Source organism: Mesoplodon mirus, assembly GCF_964341445.2.
Source record: "Mesoplodon mirus genome assembly, chromosome: 13".
Lineage (NCBI taxonomy): Eukaryota > Metazoa > Chordata > Mammalia > Artiodactyla > Ziphiidae > Mesoplodon > Mesoplodon mirus.
This window is the reverse complement of record NC_138989.1, coordinates 76,035,799-76,056,393: the sequence shown is the minus strand read 5'-3', so window position 1 is coordinate 76,056,393 and position 20,595 is coordinate 76,035,799. Positions and strand designations below refer to the sequence as shown.

The 20,595-nt window shown below is 42.3% G+C and overlaps 1 protein-coding gene across 1 annotated transcript in view; it reads right to left on the bottom strand.

Annotated features, from left to right (window-relative positions):
- Positions 1-614: 614 nt before the first annotated feature.
- The window catches only part of CDH20 (cadherin 20), a gene marked incomplete at both ends in the record, with an annotated part of 63,012 nt that continues 43,031 nt past the window's right edge, over positions 615-20,595 (bottom strand). The window contains 5 exons of the mRNA XM_082640560.1: positions 615-1,120; positions 5,217-5,468; positions 11,098-11,215; positions 15,755-15,876; positions 18,090-18,226. Of these exons, the coding sequence (XP_082496686.1) occupies positions 615-1,120; positions 5,217-5,468; positions 11,098-11,215; positions 15,755-15,876; positions 18,090-18,226 (1,135 nt within the window). The remainder of the gene's footprint in view (positions 1,121-5,216; positions 5,469-11,097; positions 11,216-15,754; positions 15,877-18,089; positions 18,227-20,595) is intronic.

Sequence of the window (20,595 nt, the reverse complement as noted above, 5' to 3'; positions counted from 1 at the left end):
CCCCTCTGCCCACCCCCCATGCAAGGTCAATTAGGCCTTAACCTTGTCTTAAAAGGATTAAAAGAAATTCCATCCATCGCAGAACAAGTAGGTTAATTTCACCGAGGAATAATTTTTCAGTGTTCTTTTATGCGGGTTGGTTTGTGCAGTGTGATGAGCCAGCAAAACTTTTAAATGGAGAAACAAACATGATTAAAAATAAAACAAAACAAAAAACGGATAGGACAGTAGAACCTTCTATTTGCTTTCAGCTGCCACCTCTGCAGTGAAAAGCACAGCCTCTCTGAGGTGGCAAAATGACCAAGTGAACGGCGGAGAAAAGTCAAGCCCGCCATACCTAACCTTGGACTCCACGCCTTTGAATACAGTATCACAAAAATTAAAAAAGAAGAAAAGGTCATTGGAGATTCTGCCCCCCTCTTCCTGTGTTTCCTTTTGATTATTTAACTTAATCTAACCAAGTAAAGCTGATTCAGAGAGAGCTCCGCTCGCCCGCTCCCCCCGCAACCTCACTCTCCAGCACAGTCTTGCTCTTGCGGTTAGCGGCGCCTCTTCCGCGAAGCCTCCGCCTCAGAACGGCCGGGTTTGGCCGCGCGCCGGCCTCCCGGCTTCCGTCACCACCGGGGCGCGGGCCCCTCCGACGCCCCGTAGAGCTCCGCCAGCTTCCGGAAGCGGGGCCCCCAGTCCGTCAGGAAGTCGAAACTCTGCTCCGAGTCTGAAGTGGCCGACTGCAGGGAGCTCAGAGACCCGGCGACCGAGCCGTCCCCCTCGAACATGTACGTCTGCAGGGAGTCGAAGGGCGCGGCCCACAGGTCCATGTCGGCCTCATAGAGTTTGGCCAGGACGTAGCTGTGGACGGTGCTGTTGACGGCGCACGTCTGAGGCACGTAGCGGGAGAGGCTCTCGATCTCGGGCAGCATGTCCTGCCGCGTCTTGGAGGCGCCGCCCGCCTGCGCCTCCCGTGGGTTCCACATGGCCGCGATGTCGAAGGCCTCGGTGTCCTCCTCGCCGCCGCCCTCGTCGTCGTAGCGGACGATGTTCTCGTGGATGTTCTCCTCGTCGTCAATGATGTACGGCTGCTTCCGGTGCCTCCGCATGGACAGGATGAGCAGCACCAGCACTGCCGGAAACACAGAGGACCAGGTGTTGGCGGAAGAGCCCCGGCCGTGTGGGCCGAGACCAGAGCTCAGGTAGGGGAAGGGCTGTCTGGGTGGGGAGCGCAGGGTCAGTGTTTGGATATGTGACCTCACAGGGTCTACGCTGTTCTCACTCTTTCTGCACTGTTGGGGAGTCTGTGGGCGAGTGAACCCTACGTGACATGATTCCACGTGGTTTAAGTAGAAGTTGCATGTAGAGGCTCTGCACACACCTTATCGCTTTGAAATGTGTGTGCGTTTGTACACCCAGCCACCCAGTGTAACATCTCATTAACAAAGCACGAAGCCCTGTGGCCCGCCGTGGAGTATATGCTAAGGATCAGATCATGTTTTCTGACTACTTAAGGACGAATATGTGTTTCTCCATTATAGTGTGAAAACCTTACTCTATAGGTGGAATCCTGCTTTTTTACATTAGCCTCTCAATAGTATCCTACTTTTTAAATATACAGTGGACCCTGGAACAACATGGCTTTGAATTACTGGGGTCCACTTGGCTGTGGATTTTTAAAAATAAATACATACTGCAGTACTACAGCAGTTGGTTGCTGCAAATGCTGAACCGTGGATACTGAGGGCCGACTATAAGTTATTCACGACTTCAGAGCAGGTTTGAGCCCCTAACCCCGCCCCACCGTTGTTCAAGGGTCAATTGTGATCATATATTAATTAATATGAGTATAGACACATGTGTTAAATATGAGCCAAAGTCATAGTCTTTCTATGTTTTCTTCAAAAAAAAAGAGAGCATAAATGACCATCTTTGTCCATTTAACTCAGATTCCTCAGAAAAGCCTTCCATTAGAGAGGAGGTTGTGACTTTCTAGGTCTACGGATGTTCATGGAAGAGAGGGAATGAGCAGTGACATTTTATATAATTTATCATGTTATCAAAGACGCACCACACTGTTAGATGTGCCCTTGCAGGTTTGGATGAAATTTTATCCTAACATGTTTCCCCCCCCCCCCGGATGTTTTCACTGCGGTTTAAAGGAGAGATGGAGGTAATCCCATTGGACCATTTATCTCTGTGAGTAAAAATGTTTTCCAGGAAGTGTGTTGAGGTTTTGGCTGTAGAACTGCTATTTTTTTTTTTTTCTAGCATGCTTTGTTACAGCTGGTGAACAGTGACAGCTTGACAACAGTGCAGAATAAGAGCCCAGTTTATCCAAGGGGTAGGGGGGAATGGAGTACAGTCATATGCCCAGTAAGATTATGGACTAACTTAAAAAAATAACAATAATGGTTTTTTAAACTTGAATGTGGAATGTGCTTTTTGTAAATTGCGGTTAATGATGTTAATACATGATATTTTCCTGAATAGCTCGGGTGACAAAATGCACACACAGGAAACAGTTATATACTCTTGTATTTTATCTCTGTGCAAAAATGTAACTCATAGACTAGAGGACTATGGGATTTCAGAGAAATGGACTAATAGGACTTCAATGAAGTGGGGGCTTGAACTGGGCATTGGAGGTTGGGGTGTGATTTGGATGGATGCAGGGTGGAGAAATGGGATTCTGAGTGAACTTGCTGTGTTTGTGGGATTGAGTAAGGAGTTACTAAACTCACATATTTTTTAGACATTATCTGAAGCAAAACGGAAACAAAGTAGAATATGACATGATTTCTGTTTTTACAGGCATGCAATCTAAGGAGATAATAGACATTAGTGATTAATATGAAACAGGTGGTGAAAGGACTATCCTAGAGCTGCAAGAGTTTTGCAGAGAATACAGAAGCAGGGCCAGTTAATTCTTCCTGGGGACCTGGGAAAACCTCCACACAGGTGACACTGGAGTGCTAGGTGTGGTATTTCAGAAAATGCTTGGAAGCAATATTAGAAAAGTCTTTGAGTTTGTACTGGAAAGAATTCTGATGATATAGAATTAGGCAGTTTATAGAACTCTGAAAAAAAATAAAGATTGCTATGTATCTTATTTTTAGGTAATCTTATTTAAATATCAAGTATTATATAACCCCCTGAAAATCACATTTTGGGAAAAATGATCCTATTCAGCTGAAGGGCTTCCCTGACAGAAGAGAGTCAGTTCTAGAGATGTTTATTCTTTAGGATCTATAGGCACAGTGCATAGGGCCTATGAGATTTTCTAGGAACTAGATACGTATTTGAAACATGGAAAAAAATTCATAGTCAAAATTAATGTGTTAATATAATTATCCACAAAATGTAGTATTTCTTTGACAAATCAACTGCAGTTCAGTCTTACTCAGTTTTATGAATTATATTTAATGTGGGATGTACACTCTTAGAAGTGAAAGTGCCTAAAACTCTGAGGATTTTATGACAGCTTTGCTCGGTTTAGGTCCTGAAAACTGTCTGTTTATTCTGCGCAATTCCAAAGGCAAGACATAATGGGTTTGGGAGCACAAAATAAATCGCCCCTTGCACACCACTTCTAACTTGAGAGCCTCTTTGTGCCAGCCTCTTTAAATCAGTCCCTCTGAAGTGGTGACTCCTTTTACTGTTTGTGGGCTAGGGTGAGCTTATAATGTAGACATTTTCCAAAGATAGAAGTAAGGACAGCCGGACTGGAAATTTCTCCTAGGAGCAAGTTTCTTCAAAGGCCTCTTTCAGGGTGTCCTGTTATGCACTCAAGGACTCGCAGTGCCACCTTATGGACACTCAGGGAATTGCAGGAGGGTTTTATTTGTCAGTACAGAGAGGGACCAGAAGCCATAACAATCCCCTCTGATCCAGGGATCCAAGGACTTTGAAAGGTTACTTCTTTATACTGTTTTTCCCTTCATGTAGCACTGAACTACATGAAGCATATTCCACAGACCTACTGGAAATTCAATCAAGCGACTGACATTTTCGTTAGACCTTCTTTCTTTGGTCTGACTCAGTCTCTTCGTTTGGAGGTAAACCTGGCATCAGGGCTTAAATTCTAATTTTAATCTGCAATGCTTTACTCTTTTCCCTTACTAGGATTTCTTCCATATTGAATAATATTACTATCTACTAAGTCTGCTTTTCTCTAAGCAAAATAAGTATGCTGTGAATTATTTCAGTCAGAAGAGTTGGGAGATATGTACAGATATTTTTTTGGTTTCAGGAATTGGTTTAGATGTTCTACTGTTTGTTTTGAGTGTGGATTTTGAGGATAATAGCATGAATGGCCTTAGTGCAAGGGAGTAGGGAGCAGCTTTGCAGTATGACTTTAGATGAAGAAGAAAGGATCCCCTATCCCAGTAGTGCTCTCCCACTGGCCTGTCATCACATCTTTATTTCACAAGTAGAGGCAAACTGGCCCTGGTTAGAGGCCATGGTACCCAGGGAGGGGGGGTGCTAACGCCCCCAAACAGCTTACCCTCCCAGATATCCATGTGGTTCACTCTGCCACTTTTTTCAGATCTCTGCTCAGAGGTCGTCTTATCAGTGAGGTCCTCCCTGACCACCCTAGTTAAACTGGCACCCACCCCTGTCTCCTGTCCTTTCAGGACTCCCTGTCCCTCTTCCCTTCTCTGTAACACTTACCACATCCCGAATCTGGGGATGAACATTTGGGAGAAAGGCCGTACTGCTCAGATACAGGCATGCGCAATGCGGGGCCTGCCTGTGTTTCAGCCCTGGCTCTGCCACTGAGATTTGGCCTTGGGCCCGTCACTACCTCTTTGTGATTTAGCTACTACTTATCTGAAATGAGGGGGTTAGAAGAGGTGATCATCATAGCCTGTCCAAAATTATTATTTAGGTTCTGTGATGTCAAAATGAACTTGCTTTATTTTGAATTAAGCTCTGTGAAGGCTGGGGCATTTCTCTTATTAATCCCAGCACCTAGAACAGCAACCTGGCCTACAGTAGATGCTTGATAAATATATGTGCTTTCATTTGGCCACAGAGGCCATGAGTTCCTTGAAGGAAGGGACTGTCTCCGAGTTCTTTACTTTTTCCCAGCCTTACTCTCCCACTTTTTCAATAAGCACGGTGTGGAAAACCAGTTCTGGCCAGCTGTGTCAGGGTGATAACGGAATGGTATCTAAGTAAGCACTTGCAGGACCCCACAGAATGGAGAGGAGCCACTTACTCACCTAAGAGGACAAAGATGCAGGCCAGGATGGCGATGAGGGCGCCGCGGCTCAGTCTGACCGGGAGCATGTAGGCCTCGGGGCTGCAGGACAGGACGTGGCCGTCGTCGTCACAGCTGCACACCTGGATGGTCAGCGTGCCCGTGCTGCTCAGCGCCGGCTGCCCATTGTCCGATATCAGGATGGGCAGGTAAAAGACACTCTGCTCCTGCTGCCGGAAGCCAGACCTCCTAGTTAGAATCCGGGCAGTGTTATCTGAAGAAGACAGGCGTTCCAGGATGGAAAGAGGAGAGGGAAGAGGAAAATGAAAGAACCAACAAGAGAATGAATTTTTTGGATTGAGGAAAGCAAGGGGGCAGGAACTGGGTGGGGAAGGAGAGAGCAGGGACAGCACGCCCTGGAGGCGGTTAGCTACAGCCACCGCTGGGTTTTTGGGGAACAGCAGTTGGATTCAGAAACCAAGACTTTTGCTTGCTTCTAGGGAAAACCCTGAGGCCTAGGAGAGAGATCTGTTTTGAGAGTCTGTCTTACCCTTTGTGACAAAGTGCCCAGGGCGAACTGTCAGACTTCAGATCTAACTGAAATGTCCCTGGGGAAACTTGACAGAAATGAACAGTCACTGGCGACTTGTGGTCCCTGTTTGTTCTAGCTCAGCAGCTTTCCAAGGCCCTGTGCTGCTTTGTGCCCCCAGGAAAAGAATGCTGAGGAGCCCACGCGGCTGTGGCACATTGCTTATTTTTGCCACTTTGGCTGGAGTTCAACTCTTCTGCTATTTTCTTTTATGCCTCTGAAATGCAGTCACCAACTCCTGTGCTTTCTGATGAACCTGCTTGTTTAGCAGAAGCTTATTTGAAATCCCCTAATCATGACACACCCTGCTATTTTCCGCTAATTGGTGGTCTAAGTTTAAGCAATTAATATGAATTTGGTGAAAATTCAATACTAGTTTTTTCCCCCAGTTTTTTTTTTTTACATCTTTATTGGAGTATAATTGCTTCACAATGGTGTGTTAGTTTCTGCTTTATAACAAAGTGAATCAGTTATACATATACATCTGTTCCCATATCTCTTCCCTCTTGTGTCTCCCACCCTCCCTATCCCACCCCTCCAGGCGGTCACAAAGCACCGAGCTGATCTCCCTGTGCTATGCGGCTGCTTCCCACTAGCTATCTACCTTACGTTTGGTAGTGTATATATGTCTATGCCTCTCTTTCAGATTTGTCACAGCTTACCCTTCCCCCTCCCCATATCCTCAAGTCCATTCTCAAGTAGGTCTGTGTCTTTATTCCTGTTTTACCCCTAGGTTCTTCATGACATTTTTTTTTTAATTCCATATATATGTGTTAGCATATGGTATTTGTCTTTCTTTTTCTGACTTACTTCACTCTGTATGACAGACTCTAGGTCTATCCACCTCATTACAAATAGCTCAATTTCATTTCTTTTTATGGCTGAGTAATATTCCATTGTATATATGTGCCACATCTTCTTTATCCATTCATCCAATGATGGACACTTAGGTTGTTTCCATCTCCGGGCTATTGTAAATAGGGCTGCTATGAACATTTTGGTACATGACTCTTTTTGAATTGTGGTTTTCTCAGGGTATATGCCCAGTAGTGGGATTGCTGGGTCATATGGTAGTTCTATTTGTAGTTTTTTAAGGAACCTCCATACTGTTCTCCATAGTGGCTGTACCAATTCACATTCCCACCAGCAGTGCAAGAGTGTTCCCTTTTCTCCACACCTTCTCCAGCATTTATTGTTTATAGATTTTTTTGATGATGGCCATTCTGACTGGTGTGAGACGATATCTCATTGTAGTTTTGATTTGCATTTCTCTAATGATTAATGATGTTGAGCATTCTTTCATGTGTTTGTTGGCAGTCTCTATATCTTCTTTGGAGAAATGTCTATTTAGGTCTTCTGCCCATTTTTGGATTGTTTCCCCCAGTTTTAAAGGGGATTAGCAAAATGGTTTGGTATGTTTCCACAAAGCTGATGTGTGTGTGTGTGTGTGTGTCTGTCTGTCTGTCTGTATTTATATTTGCCTAATGTAATGTTTTAGGATCTTTTTTTTTTATTTTTTTATTTTTTTTTTATTTATTTATTTTTTTTTTGCGGTACGCGGGCCTCTCACTGTTGTGGCCTCTCCCGCTGCGGAGCACAGGCTCCGGATGCGCAGGCCCAGCGGCCATGGCTCACGGGCCCAGCCGCTCCGCGGCATACGGGATCCTCCCAGACCGGGGCACGAACCCGTATCCCCTGCATTGGCAGGCGGATTCTCAACCACTGCGCCACCAGGGAGGCCCTAGGATCTTTTTTAATCTATGTTCTCAAGTTTTCTTGAGTGGGTTTGACTTATAAATTAGATATATTTTCTGGAAAGCTGGTAACTTTTTCAGCCGAGGAAAAGTTTGAGAGATGTGGTAGGATGTATAATCAGTGACAAAGCTAACATCATCAATATGGAAGGTCCTGTGGATGTGTTTCACATTTCACAGGGAAGAGTCTAGAACTTAACAAAAAATTCTGAGAGTCTAACCAAAGTAAACATTATTCATACCAATATCAATATTTCTGGACATAATAAAGGATTATCTTTTCTACCCTCTTGAATTTGGGCATGTCTGTATCATTTGCTTTAAATGATGGAAATGAGCAAAACTGATTTGTTTCACTTCCGGACAGCAGCATGTATCAATAATAGCTGGTATGTTATTCTTGTGCTCTCTTGCCTTGTTGTAATATATGAACGAACATTTGAGATGGAGAGCCAGGCAGCCTACACCTGGACAGCTGTCCTTGGTCGCCAGACCCACAGTCAGCTTTATGTGAGCAAGAAATTAACTTTAGTGGCATTAAGCCACTGAGATTTTGGTGTTGTTTGTTCCTGCAGCCTAACCTAGCTTATTCTGACTAATACATAATTCCTTAATTAACTTTTCCATCTCCTCCTCCCCCTGTTTTATCATGAGAGCAGTTGTTTTTTGAGTGCTTATGTGCAAGGTATTTAGACTTTACATGCAGTATCTCATTTAATCTTTACCACCATTTGGTGAGATAGTAATAATCTCACCCTTTTACAGTGAGAGTTAAGGCCTAGAGAGATTATGTAATTGGTTCAAAATCACTAATTTAGTAGAAGAGCTGGGATTTGAACTCTGGTCTCTTGACGCCAAATACATACTCCTTCCATTGTGCTGTGTAACCGCTTACTTAGTTTTGTAACATTAATGTTGAAAATTATTCAGCTAATTGAAATCTCTTCCTACTTTGGTACAGGCCTTTTCCCTCTTATTTCCTTCTCAGTGGAGAAAGATAGCAGTTGGTTACCAACCTGAAGATTATATTCATATTTCCACCTACCACACAATCCATCTCTTTTCTGTTTTCCAGATTTAATAGCTAAGTACTAGTAATTTTGCTTCACAGTTTCAGTTTCGTTTTGTTTTTGTCAGAAGTAAAGTTTTTCTCGAACAGAAATCTTCTTTATTTTTCATTTTAATCAAGGGCAGTTCATCAGACTTTTAGAAAGCCGGAGAAGAGCTGAATTTCATATAAGTATTACATCATGCCTACTATGCATCATAGATTTCTTGATCTCAGAATTATTTAAGATTAAGGAAAAAAGATCAGAGCATCACATTGCTGAGACTAGTCCTACAAAGGAGCTGGCAGAATTTAGCCACTTGCAAAATTTTGTTGAATATTATAACTGGAGCTTGAATAACCCATTTGGAAATAGTATCCAGGGTGACACAAAAATTGTGTGTGTGTGTGTGTGGCTAAAACAGGAGGTCTCAACTTCCAGTCCCAATTTTAATACATACTCTCTATTCCATGGGCCATTTACTTTCTTTCCTTATCTATCAGATGAGACAATGAGAATCATCAGAGGCATTAGTAACTTTCTTAAGACCTTAAAGGATTATTATAAATATCAAATAAAGCAAAGTATGGGAAAATGCGTGTGAAACTGTGAAGTATATGGACAATCCTTTTCACGATGCTTTGGGGATTAAGAAAGGCTTTACTTGAAATAGTGCACTGTGGTGTTCATAAATGAATATCATATTTTGGGCACGGGAGTTGGAGGGCTTGACAGTAGATCCACCACATCAGATGTTGGTCAATTTTTTAATGAGCCTCAGTAAAGGATACTCGAGGGATAAATTGTCATGAGGAGATTAAGAGTTCATTCTTTCTATTGAAGATGTTCCGACTAACGTTTTGAAAAAAAACCTTCCAAGAGACGAGCCATTTCTTTTTATAGTCATCAGGTTCCAGGGGCCCATCTTTTTAAGGTATTGGCTCCATGAATTGGTGCCCAAAGTCATTGGTAAGAAATTTGCAGCATTTTGCTGCGTATTGTTTTCTGTGTTGATTCAGACAAATATCAGAATGGAGGAATAGAGTGACACTTAGCTGAAAATTTGAAGAAACAGTATAATGTATTATTTTTTTCCCCAGGGTTTCTACTATGAAACCTATCCTAGGGAATTCCTTGGTGGTCCAATGGTTAGGACTCCATCCTTCCACTGCAGGGGCAGGGGCCCTGGGTTTGATCCCTGGTCTGGGAACTAAGATCCTGCAAGCCTTGTGGCACGGCCAAAAAAAAAAACCTATCCTGAAGGGTCTGAAACAACGTTTTGCAGGAAGGGTTTCCAAGTGGAGCAGATAAATGAATAATTCAAAATTTGACCCAGTAAAAAATATCAGGATATTTAATTGTAGCACTTCTATTGTTATAATTTATATTACTCTTCCTTTCACAATTATCATAGTGTTTTGATGATTTTATGTAGATGATTAAACGGGTGACTTGGAAGGATGCTTTCCATTTAGAAGAAAACAGGTTTGATATTCTCTAGTTTTAAAAGCAGAATATCGTGTGGGGTGGATTTAATACTTTAAGTCCCAAACAATTGATTTTTGGACTCAGACTAGGTATGCCCAAATCATGACTTTTTGTTACCCTTTGTTTAGATTGTTCTACAGTGACAGCACTTTAGAATTGGAATAAAAATGAGGCCACCACAGCCCAGAGGAGTGATGCCCTCCCTCTCCAAGGTCAGACAGGTAGTTGGTAGCAGAGTTAGCAACACAAGGGGTTCACTTGACAGATTTACATTATTTTTTCACTTGCTCTGACCTTTCTCTGAAAATCTTCTGGCCAGAGTACAGAAGCCCCTCCTTTTCCCATCTGTGCCCAATGAAGAGTGTGCTAGGTCTGTGAACTCCGTAGCTGGTCTGAATGCTTTTGGGGGTAGAGGGGTCTATAATTCCATTCCAGCAAAGATGTAGAGGGAAGCACTTTCTGGAATAGGGAACCCCACCTGACTGTTCTTTCTGAATCATTCCAAAATAATAAAGTGGTTTCGGTGCCAGAGCTATTGGTTGTGTTCCTCTATTTGTCCTTTGCTCTTAAGTAACTCAAGGGTTACTTAGCCTTTGTCTCCCTTTTGTTCTGGGAGCTTTCACTGTTTCCCACTTTGATCCTTGCTTAGAAGTGTTCACTCAGGGTTTTCTCCTTGGGCCTCTTTCTTTCAGCTTTCTCAGATTCTTCCTGTAGTTAAAGAACATACAAACATGGCTGCTCTCTGTGGGGATGAAGGAAGCCTGTGTGCCTCGCACAGCGTCTGGCCCAGAGCCCATGCTCAAATGTTTGAGTGAACTGACGGACTGAGTAAAAGTTTCAGAATCAGCAGAGGACGTTGTCTTTGATGTTCTGAAACAAAACTTTAATAAAAGACCATACAAATTAACATCGATGTCTTTCGTGCTGTTAAAGAGCAGGTGACCTCTGACACTGTTTGCATGGTATAGTAACCCGAAGTTTCCAGCCCACGCTGTAGAAAAGCATCGGTAGCCAACTGATTACCTTGGTTGTCCCTTACGGTGAAGTTGGGGTTGTTAGCAGCCTCAGGAGCCAAGCTGTAGTAGAAGTGCTGGCCATTGCGTGGGTCATCTAGGTCCACTGCGCTCACTGTCTGGATCAGCTGAGGGAGGGACATGAAATCAGGCGAGTCAGAGTCAAAAGAAAAGCTTCAAGGGCAGGGGGGATCCCAAACCCTGAAATCCAGTAGTAGATTGTTATACCTAATGAGAACATCCTGAAACTTCCCTCGGCAGTCTCTGTGCCATCACACAATGCAGAACTGAATTTTGGTTTATTGTTGGGCCTGAGTGTGTTCACAGGCACAGGGTAGATGATACCTAAATGCCTCAGATGTTAGACGTTGACGTAACACACTATCCTCACCCCAGGTCTGGCCCTTTTTAGGCAGTTGAAACAGGAGACTTTGAGTGAAATAATTCTGGGATGCCACAAGGTCCTGCCTGTTTCCCAGTTTTTTTGGTCCCCTCGCCTCACCTTCTTAGCCTCACATTTGGGTTAATAGTTCATGGTCAGATTGCTGTGTTTGAGAGGCCTCTATTTAAAAATGACCAGTACCTAGTGGGAAGTAAGCAGACACTACATTGATTGTGTCAGCTTAATGGAAAACAGATGTGAGGGGATGGGTGGCACAGCAGTCACTCTTTGCTGGCAGGAAGGAGAGCCAGGCAAAGTGGAGAGCACAAGCCTCTGGGTGGGCTTTATAGAACAGGCTGGAGTCAGGAGCAAGGCTTGGGGCTGAGGAGAGCAAGAGGTGGGGTGGCCTCCTCTTGAGCTCTTTGGCCAAAATTTTGCCTTTTCCACATGTTTTTCAAAGTTGTAAGTTACCATGAAGGTTATGAAGATCAGGATGGAAAGGTTCCTAAAGAAAGCAGTGAGAAATAACACAGTTGAAACACTGGCAGGCAGACTGGGGGGATATAGAACAGGTGTCGAAGGGGTGGTCTTCTTCCTGTGTGTTTGCTCTCCCGCCAACCAATGGCACAGACTCCCCCCACCCGTCTCGGGCCTGGCCCTGTAGACACCACACTCCTGCTGTCAAAAGCTGGCTATTAACAGAGTAGAAAATGGAACATTCAGAGTCAGCTGGAGGGCTGAGGTGGGCTTGCTTAGTCTTTCTTCCTTCATCTGTAAATTAAGGAGGTAATGCTACCCTCACAGTATGCAGAAGATTAAATAACAGAGGGGAAAGCTTCCAGCAAGGGGCCTGCTGGTAAACATGGTGTTGCTCAGACCCCCTTCAGTGAAGGACTTGATACCTTCAGCTGTCAGTCTCTTTGGCGGTTGCCTCAGTTGCTGAGAGCCACCTACCCACAGTCACCACATTCTTCCAGGACAATCCATATCCAGTGACTGATGTGGTAGTAGAAAGCCTGGCCATCCCATCTCCACTCAGGAGAACGCTAGTCCTAGAACTCTGTGAAGTCATCCAGGGCTGTTAGTGCGTCTGCACTGCAGCTGGACTTCTCCTTTTGCCCAGGTTTGCAGAAGTTCTTCCCTTCCACGGGCATTGGCCCCAAGGGCATGCCTTCATAAACATCTTAGACCAGAACTCCATCTCATTTATGCCTCCTGGTGAACCCAACTGGCAGCGGGGCTCTGTTGAATCTAAAGGTCGGGGGGATGGAGTTGCAATAAAGGAGAGGGATCAGGAGAGCACTGAAGATAAATCTGCCCCACGGTCCAGCCTGGCGTCAGTGCTGCTCATACACGAGGGTCACCCCACTGCCCCATTCCTGCCGAGACAAATCCTGTACGTTCCGTCTTGCCCATGGTGTCAAACACGTGAAGACATGTTTCTTCATGAATGTTATAAATAGGTGATTATGTATAACTTGGCAAACAGAAAGTCATTTCAGAACATCTGACCTATGAAATTGTATATATGTATATTGGTGAGGTGGGGACCTGAGGCATATGATGGGTTGGTTACAGGGCTTTAAAGAATGGGTGAGCGATGATACAGGTTGGGAGCACCGGAGCCTGCTCTCCTGGCCTCCCCTCTCCTGGCAGGTCCCATTTCATCCTCAGCCCTACTTGCCATTCAAGGTTCTGCTCAGCAGGTTTCATGCCGCCCTCAGCCTGCACCAAAGACGTCGTCTGATTTCTTTCTGGGCTTCCTTTCTCCCTAAGAGGAAAGCACACATCCCAACTCGGCAGATACAAAGCTAACAACAGTGTCTGACAAATCTAACACAAGGAGGCCTGATTCTTCATAAACCAGACATACCTACTGAGCTGCGTGCTTTTGAAAATCTTCAAAACATGTCCCAGAGCCAAAATCAAAGAGTAGGGTTTACGTATCTTGGGCTAAAGATGACAAATATGACAGACTATGATAGACTTGTGGCTCACGGTCTGAACTTGAAGTCACAGATAAACCGTGCTTCAAAGGACTGTATAATAGACAATTAGAAGATGTATATAGAAATGTAGAAATGGGAGGTGTGCTTGTGTGCTGCAAAAACAAGAGAGGTGGTAACCTGCTATTAACCTGTCCTTCTGGACTTCCCTGGTGGTGCAGTGGTTAACAGTCCTCTTGCCAGTGCAGGGGACACGGGTTCGAGCCCTGGTCCAGGAAGATCCCACATGCTGTGGAGCAATGAAGCCCGTGTGCCACAACTACTGAGCCGGCGCTCTAGAGCCCGCGAGCCACAACCACTGAGCCCATGTGTCACAACTACTGAAGCCCGCACGCCTAGAGCCCATGCTCCGCAACAAGAGAAGCCTCTGCAATGAGAAGCCCGCGCACCGCAACGAAGAGTAGCCCCCTCTCACCGCAACTAGTGAAAGCCCACATGCAGCAATGAAGACCCAACGCAGCCAAAAATAAATGAATGAATAAATAAATAAATTTATATATAAAAAAAAAACCCCTGTCCTTCTCTTCTGAAGCCCGTTAAGAAAGGAAATGTTTCACTTTTGGGGAATGAGGGGTTTAATTTATTGTGCTACTATTACTCTTTATATTACAGATTAAAAATTAGTTCCTTGTCATATTAAAATATAAAGTATTATGTTTGTCATATTATAATGATAATCTTATATAATATAAAACAAAAATTTATGTATGGTGTTTCGATAATATATAAGAAAATTGTCACGTTACAATAAAAGAATCAGTAAAATGAAGTCCCAAATCCCTTCACTCAAATCTCAACTACCTTAGCACAGTAACTATTGCTGTTTTTGCATCCTGCCTCCCAATTTTTGTTCACATGCAGATACAGTTTTACATAACTTCAAGCATGTACATGTAGTTTCTATACCTCCTTTCTTATAATAACACAGATCATTTCTTATGCTGGAAAGTCTTCATTGTAACTTTATTAGCTGCATAATATTTCAGGTCTTTCTGGACTAGAAATTCAATAGATATGGAAGTAGAATTATTGTAGACTTGTTGAAAAAAAGTTCAGGCATGCTATAGACCATTGCACTGGGTTTCAAGAATCAATGGATGAGATAATTTAGATGAGAAGGACTACAGGACACATTTTTCCCCCCCCTGGAACAAGGGAGTCACTTTTTCTTTGAGTAGAATGGTGAAGATGTGTTGAGTCAATCTTTGGTGAGTTCAGGAAGCTAATAAAAGTTTTGGTTGTATAGAGAGAGTCTGTGCAGTGGGATGCTGCAGGAGGGTGAGAGAAGTGGAAGCAAAAGCTGTGTTACAGTTGGAAAGCCTGAATTACCAAAGCGTGTGTCCTTGCCATGTGCAGCCAACGTCCCCAAACCGGAATCCACAGGACCACAAAATAGGCTCGGGGGAAATACGTTAGGGAGGACTGAAGAGTCTTACAAAAGCAGGAGCATAAGAGGAGAGATTGCCTGTGATCTGAGGTATGGAAGGCTGGGCATGGGGTGGGCAGCAGCCTGACACATACATTAATAACGTGGCCATTCCAAGCACAGTTTGGATGTTTTTCAGTTATACCACTTGGGATTTAGTCAACCCAATATTCATTTAGGTTTAAAAGCAGACTTTAAAAAAATACACAAATATATCTGAAGATTATGAAACTAAAGCTGTTTCAAATAAGTAGAAATTTGTTCCTTCAGATGCCTTTCCTCTCACAACTTTACATGACATGAGTGGTACTAAGAAAGTGGATGTTTTAATTGAGGGAGGGGAGAGAGTAGGTAATTCTAGGTAATGAAGTGTTCTGAGAATAGGGCAGGCAGTCTGTAAACTTGCTGCCAGAAGGAAGGGAGGTAGGAAGATATAAAAACTAAACTTTCCTTACTACAAACACTTTCAAGGATGAGTGCTAAAATGAGAAAAAGACTCTCCTTTTTTCTCCCCATCTTCATCTCCATGGTCCCTCATTTCCAGGACCCAGAGCACATGTTACTGCAATTGGTTCCATACAGTTCACTTAGAAAGTGGGTAACTACCTGGCTTCACAGGTGAGTAAGCCACCTTGATTCACAATCTTGTTTAGATTATAAAATGTAATGGAGGCTTGAAATAGTTGTCTTAACAAATAAACTGTTGCAACGTGATATACAGAAGTTGGGGACTCTCTTTTGTAAACTTAGTTTCTGGAGTCTTAAATTTCTTTGATGACAAATCTGGTTATCTGAAACAGTCGTTTCCACATGTTGGGGGTTAACCAAGGTGCACCCTCACAGGCTGCCTTACCTGCCCTGCTTTGGCATTCTCACAGACAAAAGCTTCATAGAATCTGGGGAACTTTGGAGCATTGTCATTCACATCTAAGACTTTGATTGTGACAGGAACGCTTCCAACCTGGGAAGGATTGCCTAAAAGCACACACAAAACAAACAAACAAAAACCAAAGGTGAGGAGGGTTCAGAAATGCAAGAAAGCAGCTCTTTGTTGGAATAGGTATTTATCTCCTCATTCTGGTTTTTAAAGGAATGGATAAAGTACATGGAAATAGCAACACAAGGATGCAGGGGTTGCCTGTTAAGAGTGTGGCCAGAACATAAGCATGGGCAGGACGAGTTTTGTGTTGGAGAGAGTGTGTGATATCAGGAGGTTGAGGGGAGGGATGAGGCTCGGGGGGAGCAGGTATCACAAAATGAATCTTAAAAAGAGGTTTTGAATCTCTCACTTGGCTCATGCTTCAGGTTCTAGAATTGAAGGCAGGTCGCACCCTGAGCTGTGAGAGTGGCACCAACAAGCTCTTTCCCCAGGAACTATACTCAGCATCCAGCTGCCATATCTTTGAACTGTGTCTGTGAGCATTTGTGCTTTTTATTTTGCTCATCCGTTAGCAAGATGTGTCCTAATGTAATTGCTTCTCCATTTTACAACATTTTGGCTTACAAAAGGTTTCATAGGAACACTTTACTTTTGGATAGTGGGAAAACCTGTAATCAGTTCTTTGAATTACTGTTTCAGAAAGTTTCAAGTTATTCATGGGATTACAGAAAACACTGCACATTTATTTCCACGTATGGACTAAGGGAGATAGTATAGGATCAAACATACACCAAATCTGTATCTTTGGCTGGGGTAGGAGAAGTTACTCATAGTCACTTATGGGGAAATATGTCCTTTTGGTCTGTCTTTTGCTTGGCGTTGCCACACAAAGATAATTTCACAGCCCCACTAGCGTACCTGCTGCCTTTTTCTGTTTCGGCCACCATCCCAAGAAGACAAACTAGAGGTCATAAGACACAGAAAGTATGCTCAGTAAGTGATTGCATTAAACCTCGGAATGCCCTGTTCTGTGGTTAATTGGTTTTCTTCTCTCTCAAGAATGTCTATACTGTGTCTTTCCCCTGAATATTTCTATAGCTTGGTTACCAAAAGTGCTGCCATATTTACATGTTTTTCATTGTAACTTGGTGTTGCTTGTTTATACAAAGAATAATGAAAAATTCAGAAAAACATAAGAATAAATGTGATGCATAGTCTTACCACCAGAGAGCCCCATTATACGTTGTGTATTATATTACATGTGTCCAAACTCTCCAATACAACACACACACACACACACACACACACACACACACGCACTGAAATGAAAAAAAATAAAAAAGTTGAATTTAGACCTTTAATATTTTAGGGCAAGATTATCCTGTGTCATTGAAATATACTTTGAAAACATGGGTATTCATATCAACATGATGGTCTCATTTTACTGTGTGGCTGTACCATAATTTATTTAATCAAACTCCTATTATTAGACATTTAGGTAATTCCCCCCTATTTTAAAATAACAATGCAGTGGACATTTGGGTACATAAATCTTTGTTAATGTTTATGATTATTTCCTTAAGATAATTATTAAAGGAGAATTCTTGAGATAAAGAGTATGAATATATTGGGGGATCTTAATACAAAGATTAGTTACCAAATTGCTCTCATGAATGGCTGTACATTCTTCGGCCAGTATGTTAGTATTTGTCATTTCCCTTAATCTTTCTCATCACTAGGGGTTATGAAAAATATGCAGTGTAGGAGTATATAATCTAATTTGTGTTGAGATTATAATATGTTAATTTAGTTTTTGTTAGTCTTCAATTTTATTTTTAAGTTTATGTTCATAAATCTGTCTTTTGTTGTAAGATGTCTGAACTTCTTAACTGCATGTATGTGTGTACTAAGGGTGATACGTTATAAACGTCTCCTTTCATCCAACACTACTATTTTATGCTATTTGTGCATTCCTAACCTTGTTGAAGATTGAAAGCCTCTCAGAGCTCTCCGGAGTTTTCCCTTTTCTCCATGTAGAGGTCTAGCTCTTTGATTTAAGTAAGCTATTTTTTGCGCTGCTTTTGCATGTTTTGTTCGTGTGTTTTTATCTCTAGCACAGGATTAGATATACAGAAGATCCTCAATAAGTATTTGAACTAAATACATTCATTCACTTGCATAAACCAGGATTTCCATTCCTTTCCATAAAGAAGATAATTTTTGTTTCAACAAGCTCTAGAAACTTCCACTTTCTCCAGTGCTTCTGTTTTGTCACTAGGTGGAGAGCAGTTTTTTTTGTTTTACTTACTCATTTCCATAGCAAGGACAGTGATATTATGCCAAGAAAACTCTTCTCGGTCAAGGGGTCTTGCAGTCATTAGGGCACCTGTTGTAATGTCAACATAGAAGAACCTTCCAGGGTCACTGCTTCTGTCTATGGAATATCTGCAAAAACAGAGATTACACACATCGTTTTATTTGAATAAGCATACTGTGGCATATTACATAAGAGAACTGAGTGCATGCCATGGGAAACAGGATAGTTCTCAGTTATGGGCACTTGGAAGACTGTTTTAGGTGTCGGTTTAGGTTGTTTATTTGAGTTTTTTCTTGTTTCTTGAGATAGGATTGTATTGCTATGAACTTCCATCTTAGAACTGCTTTTTCTGCATCCCATAGGTTTTGGGTCATCGTGTTTTCATGGTCATTTGTTTCTAGGTATTTTCTGATTTCCTCTTTGATTTCTTCAGTGATCTCTTGGTTATTTAGTAGTGTACTGTTTAGCCTCCAATGTGTTTGCATGTTTTACACTTTTTTTCCTGTAATTGATATCTCCTCTTATAGCGTTGTGGTAAGAAAAGATACCTGATACAATTTCAATTTTCTTAAATTTACCAAGGCTTGATTTGTGAACCAAGATATGATCTACCCTGGAGAATGTTCCATGAGCACTTGAGAAGAAAGTGTATTCTGTTGTTTTTGGATGAAATGTCCTATAAATATCAATTAAATCCATCTTGTTTAATGTGTAATTTAAAGCTTGTGTTTCCTTATTTATTTTCCTTTTGGATGATCTGTCCGTTGGTGAAAGTGGGGTGTTAAAGTCCCCTACTATGACTGTATTACTGTCAATTTCCCCTTTTATGGCTGGTACCATTTGCCTTATGTATTGAGGTACTCCTATGTAGGGTGCCTAAATATTTACAATCATACCTTGTTCTTGGATTGATCCCTTGATCATTATGTGGTGTCCTGCTTTGTCTCTTGTAACAAACAATTTTTATTTTAAAGACTACTTTGTCTGATATGAGAATTGCTACTCCAGCTTTCTTCTGATTTCCATTTGCATGGAATATTTTTCCAGCTCCTCACTTTCAGTCTGTATGTGTCCCTGGGTCTGAAGTGGGTCTCTTGTAGACAGCATATATACGGGTCTTGTTTTTGTATCCATTCAGCCAGTCTGTGTCTTTTGGTTGGAGCACTTAATCCATTTACAGTCAAGGTCATTATCAATATGTATGTTCCTGTTACCATTTTCTTAATTGTTTTGGGTTTGTTATTGTAGGTCTTTTCCTTCTCTTGTGTTTCCTGCCTAGAGAAGTTCCTTTAGCATTTGTTGTAAAGCTGGTTTGGTGGCACTGAATTCTCTTAGCTTTTGCTTGTCTGTAAAGCTTTTAATTTCTCCTTTGAATCTGAATGAGATCCTTGCTGGGTAGATAATCTTGGTTGTAGGTTTCCCCTTTCATCACTTTAAATATGTCCTGCAACTCCCTTCTGGCTTGCAGAGTTTCTGCTGAAAGATCAGCTGTTAACCTCATGGGGATTCCCTTGTAACTTGTTGCTTTTCCTTTGCTGCTTTTAATATTTTTTCTTTGTATTTAATGTTTGATAGTTTGATTAATATGTATCTTGGCTTGTTTCTCCTTGGATTTATCCTGTATGGGACTCTCTGTGCTTCCTGGACTTGATTGACTCTTTCCTTTCCCATATTAGGGAAGTTTCCAATATAATCTCTTCAAATATTTTCTCAGTCCCTTTCTTTTTCTCTTCTTCTTCTGGGATCCCTGTAATTCGAATGTTGGTTTGTTTAATGTTGTCCCATAGGTCTCTGAGACTGTCCTCAATTCTTTTCATTCTTTTTTCTTTATTCTGCTCTGTGGTAGTTATTTCCACTATTTTATCTTCAGTTCACTTATCTGTTCTTCTGCCTCAGTTATTCTGCTATTGATGCCTTCCAGAGAATTTCTAATTTCATTTATTGTGTTGTTCATCATTGTGTGTTTGCTCTTTAATTCTTCTAGGTCCTTGTTAAACGTTTCTTGTATTTTCTCCATTCTGTTTCCATGATTTTGGATCACCTTTACTCTCATTACTCTGAATTCTTTTTCAGGTATACTGCCTAATTCCTCTTCATTTGTTTGGTCTGGTGGGTTTTTACTTTGCTTCTTCATCTGCTGTTTGTTTCTCTGTCTTCTCATTTTGCTTAACTTACTGTGTTTGGGGTCTCCAGGTTTGTAGTTCCCGTTTTTTTGGTGTCTGCCCTCAGTGGGTCAGGTTGGTTCAGTGGTTGTGGAGGCTTCCTGGTGGAGGGGTCTGGTGCCTGTGTTCTGGTGCCTGAGGCTGGGTCTTATCTTTCTGGTGGGCAGGACCTTGTCCGGTGGTATGTTTTGGGGTGTCTGTGAACTTATTATGATTTTAGACAGCCTCTGTGCTAATGGGTGAGGTTGTGTTCCTGTCTTGCTAGTTGTTTGGCATAGGGTGTCCAGCACTGGAGCTTGCTGGTTGTTGAGTGGAGCTGGGTCTTAGCTTTGAGA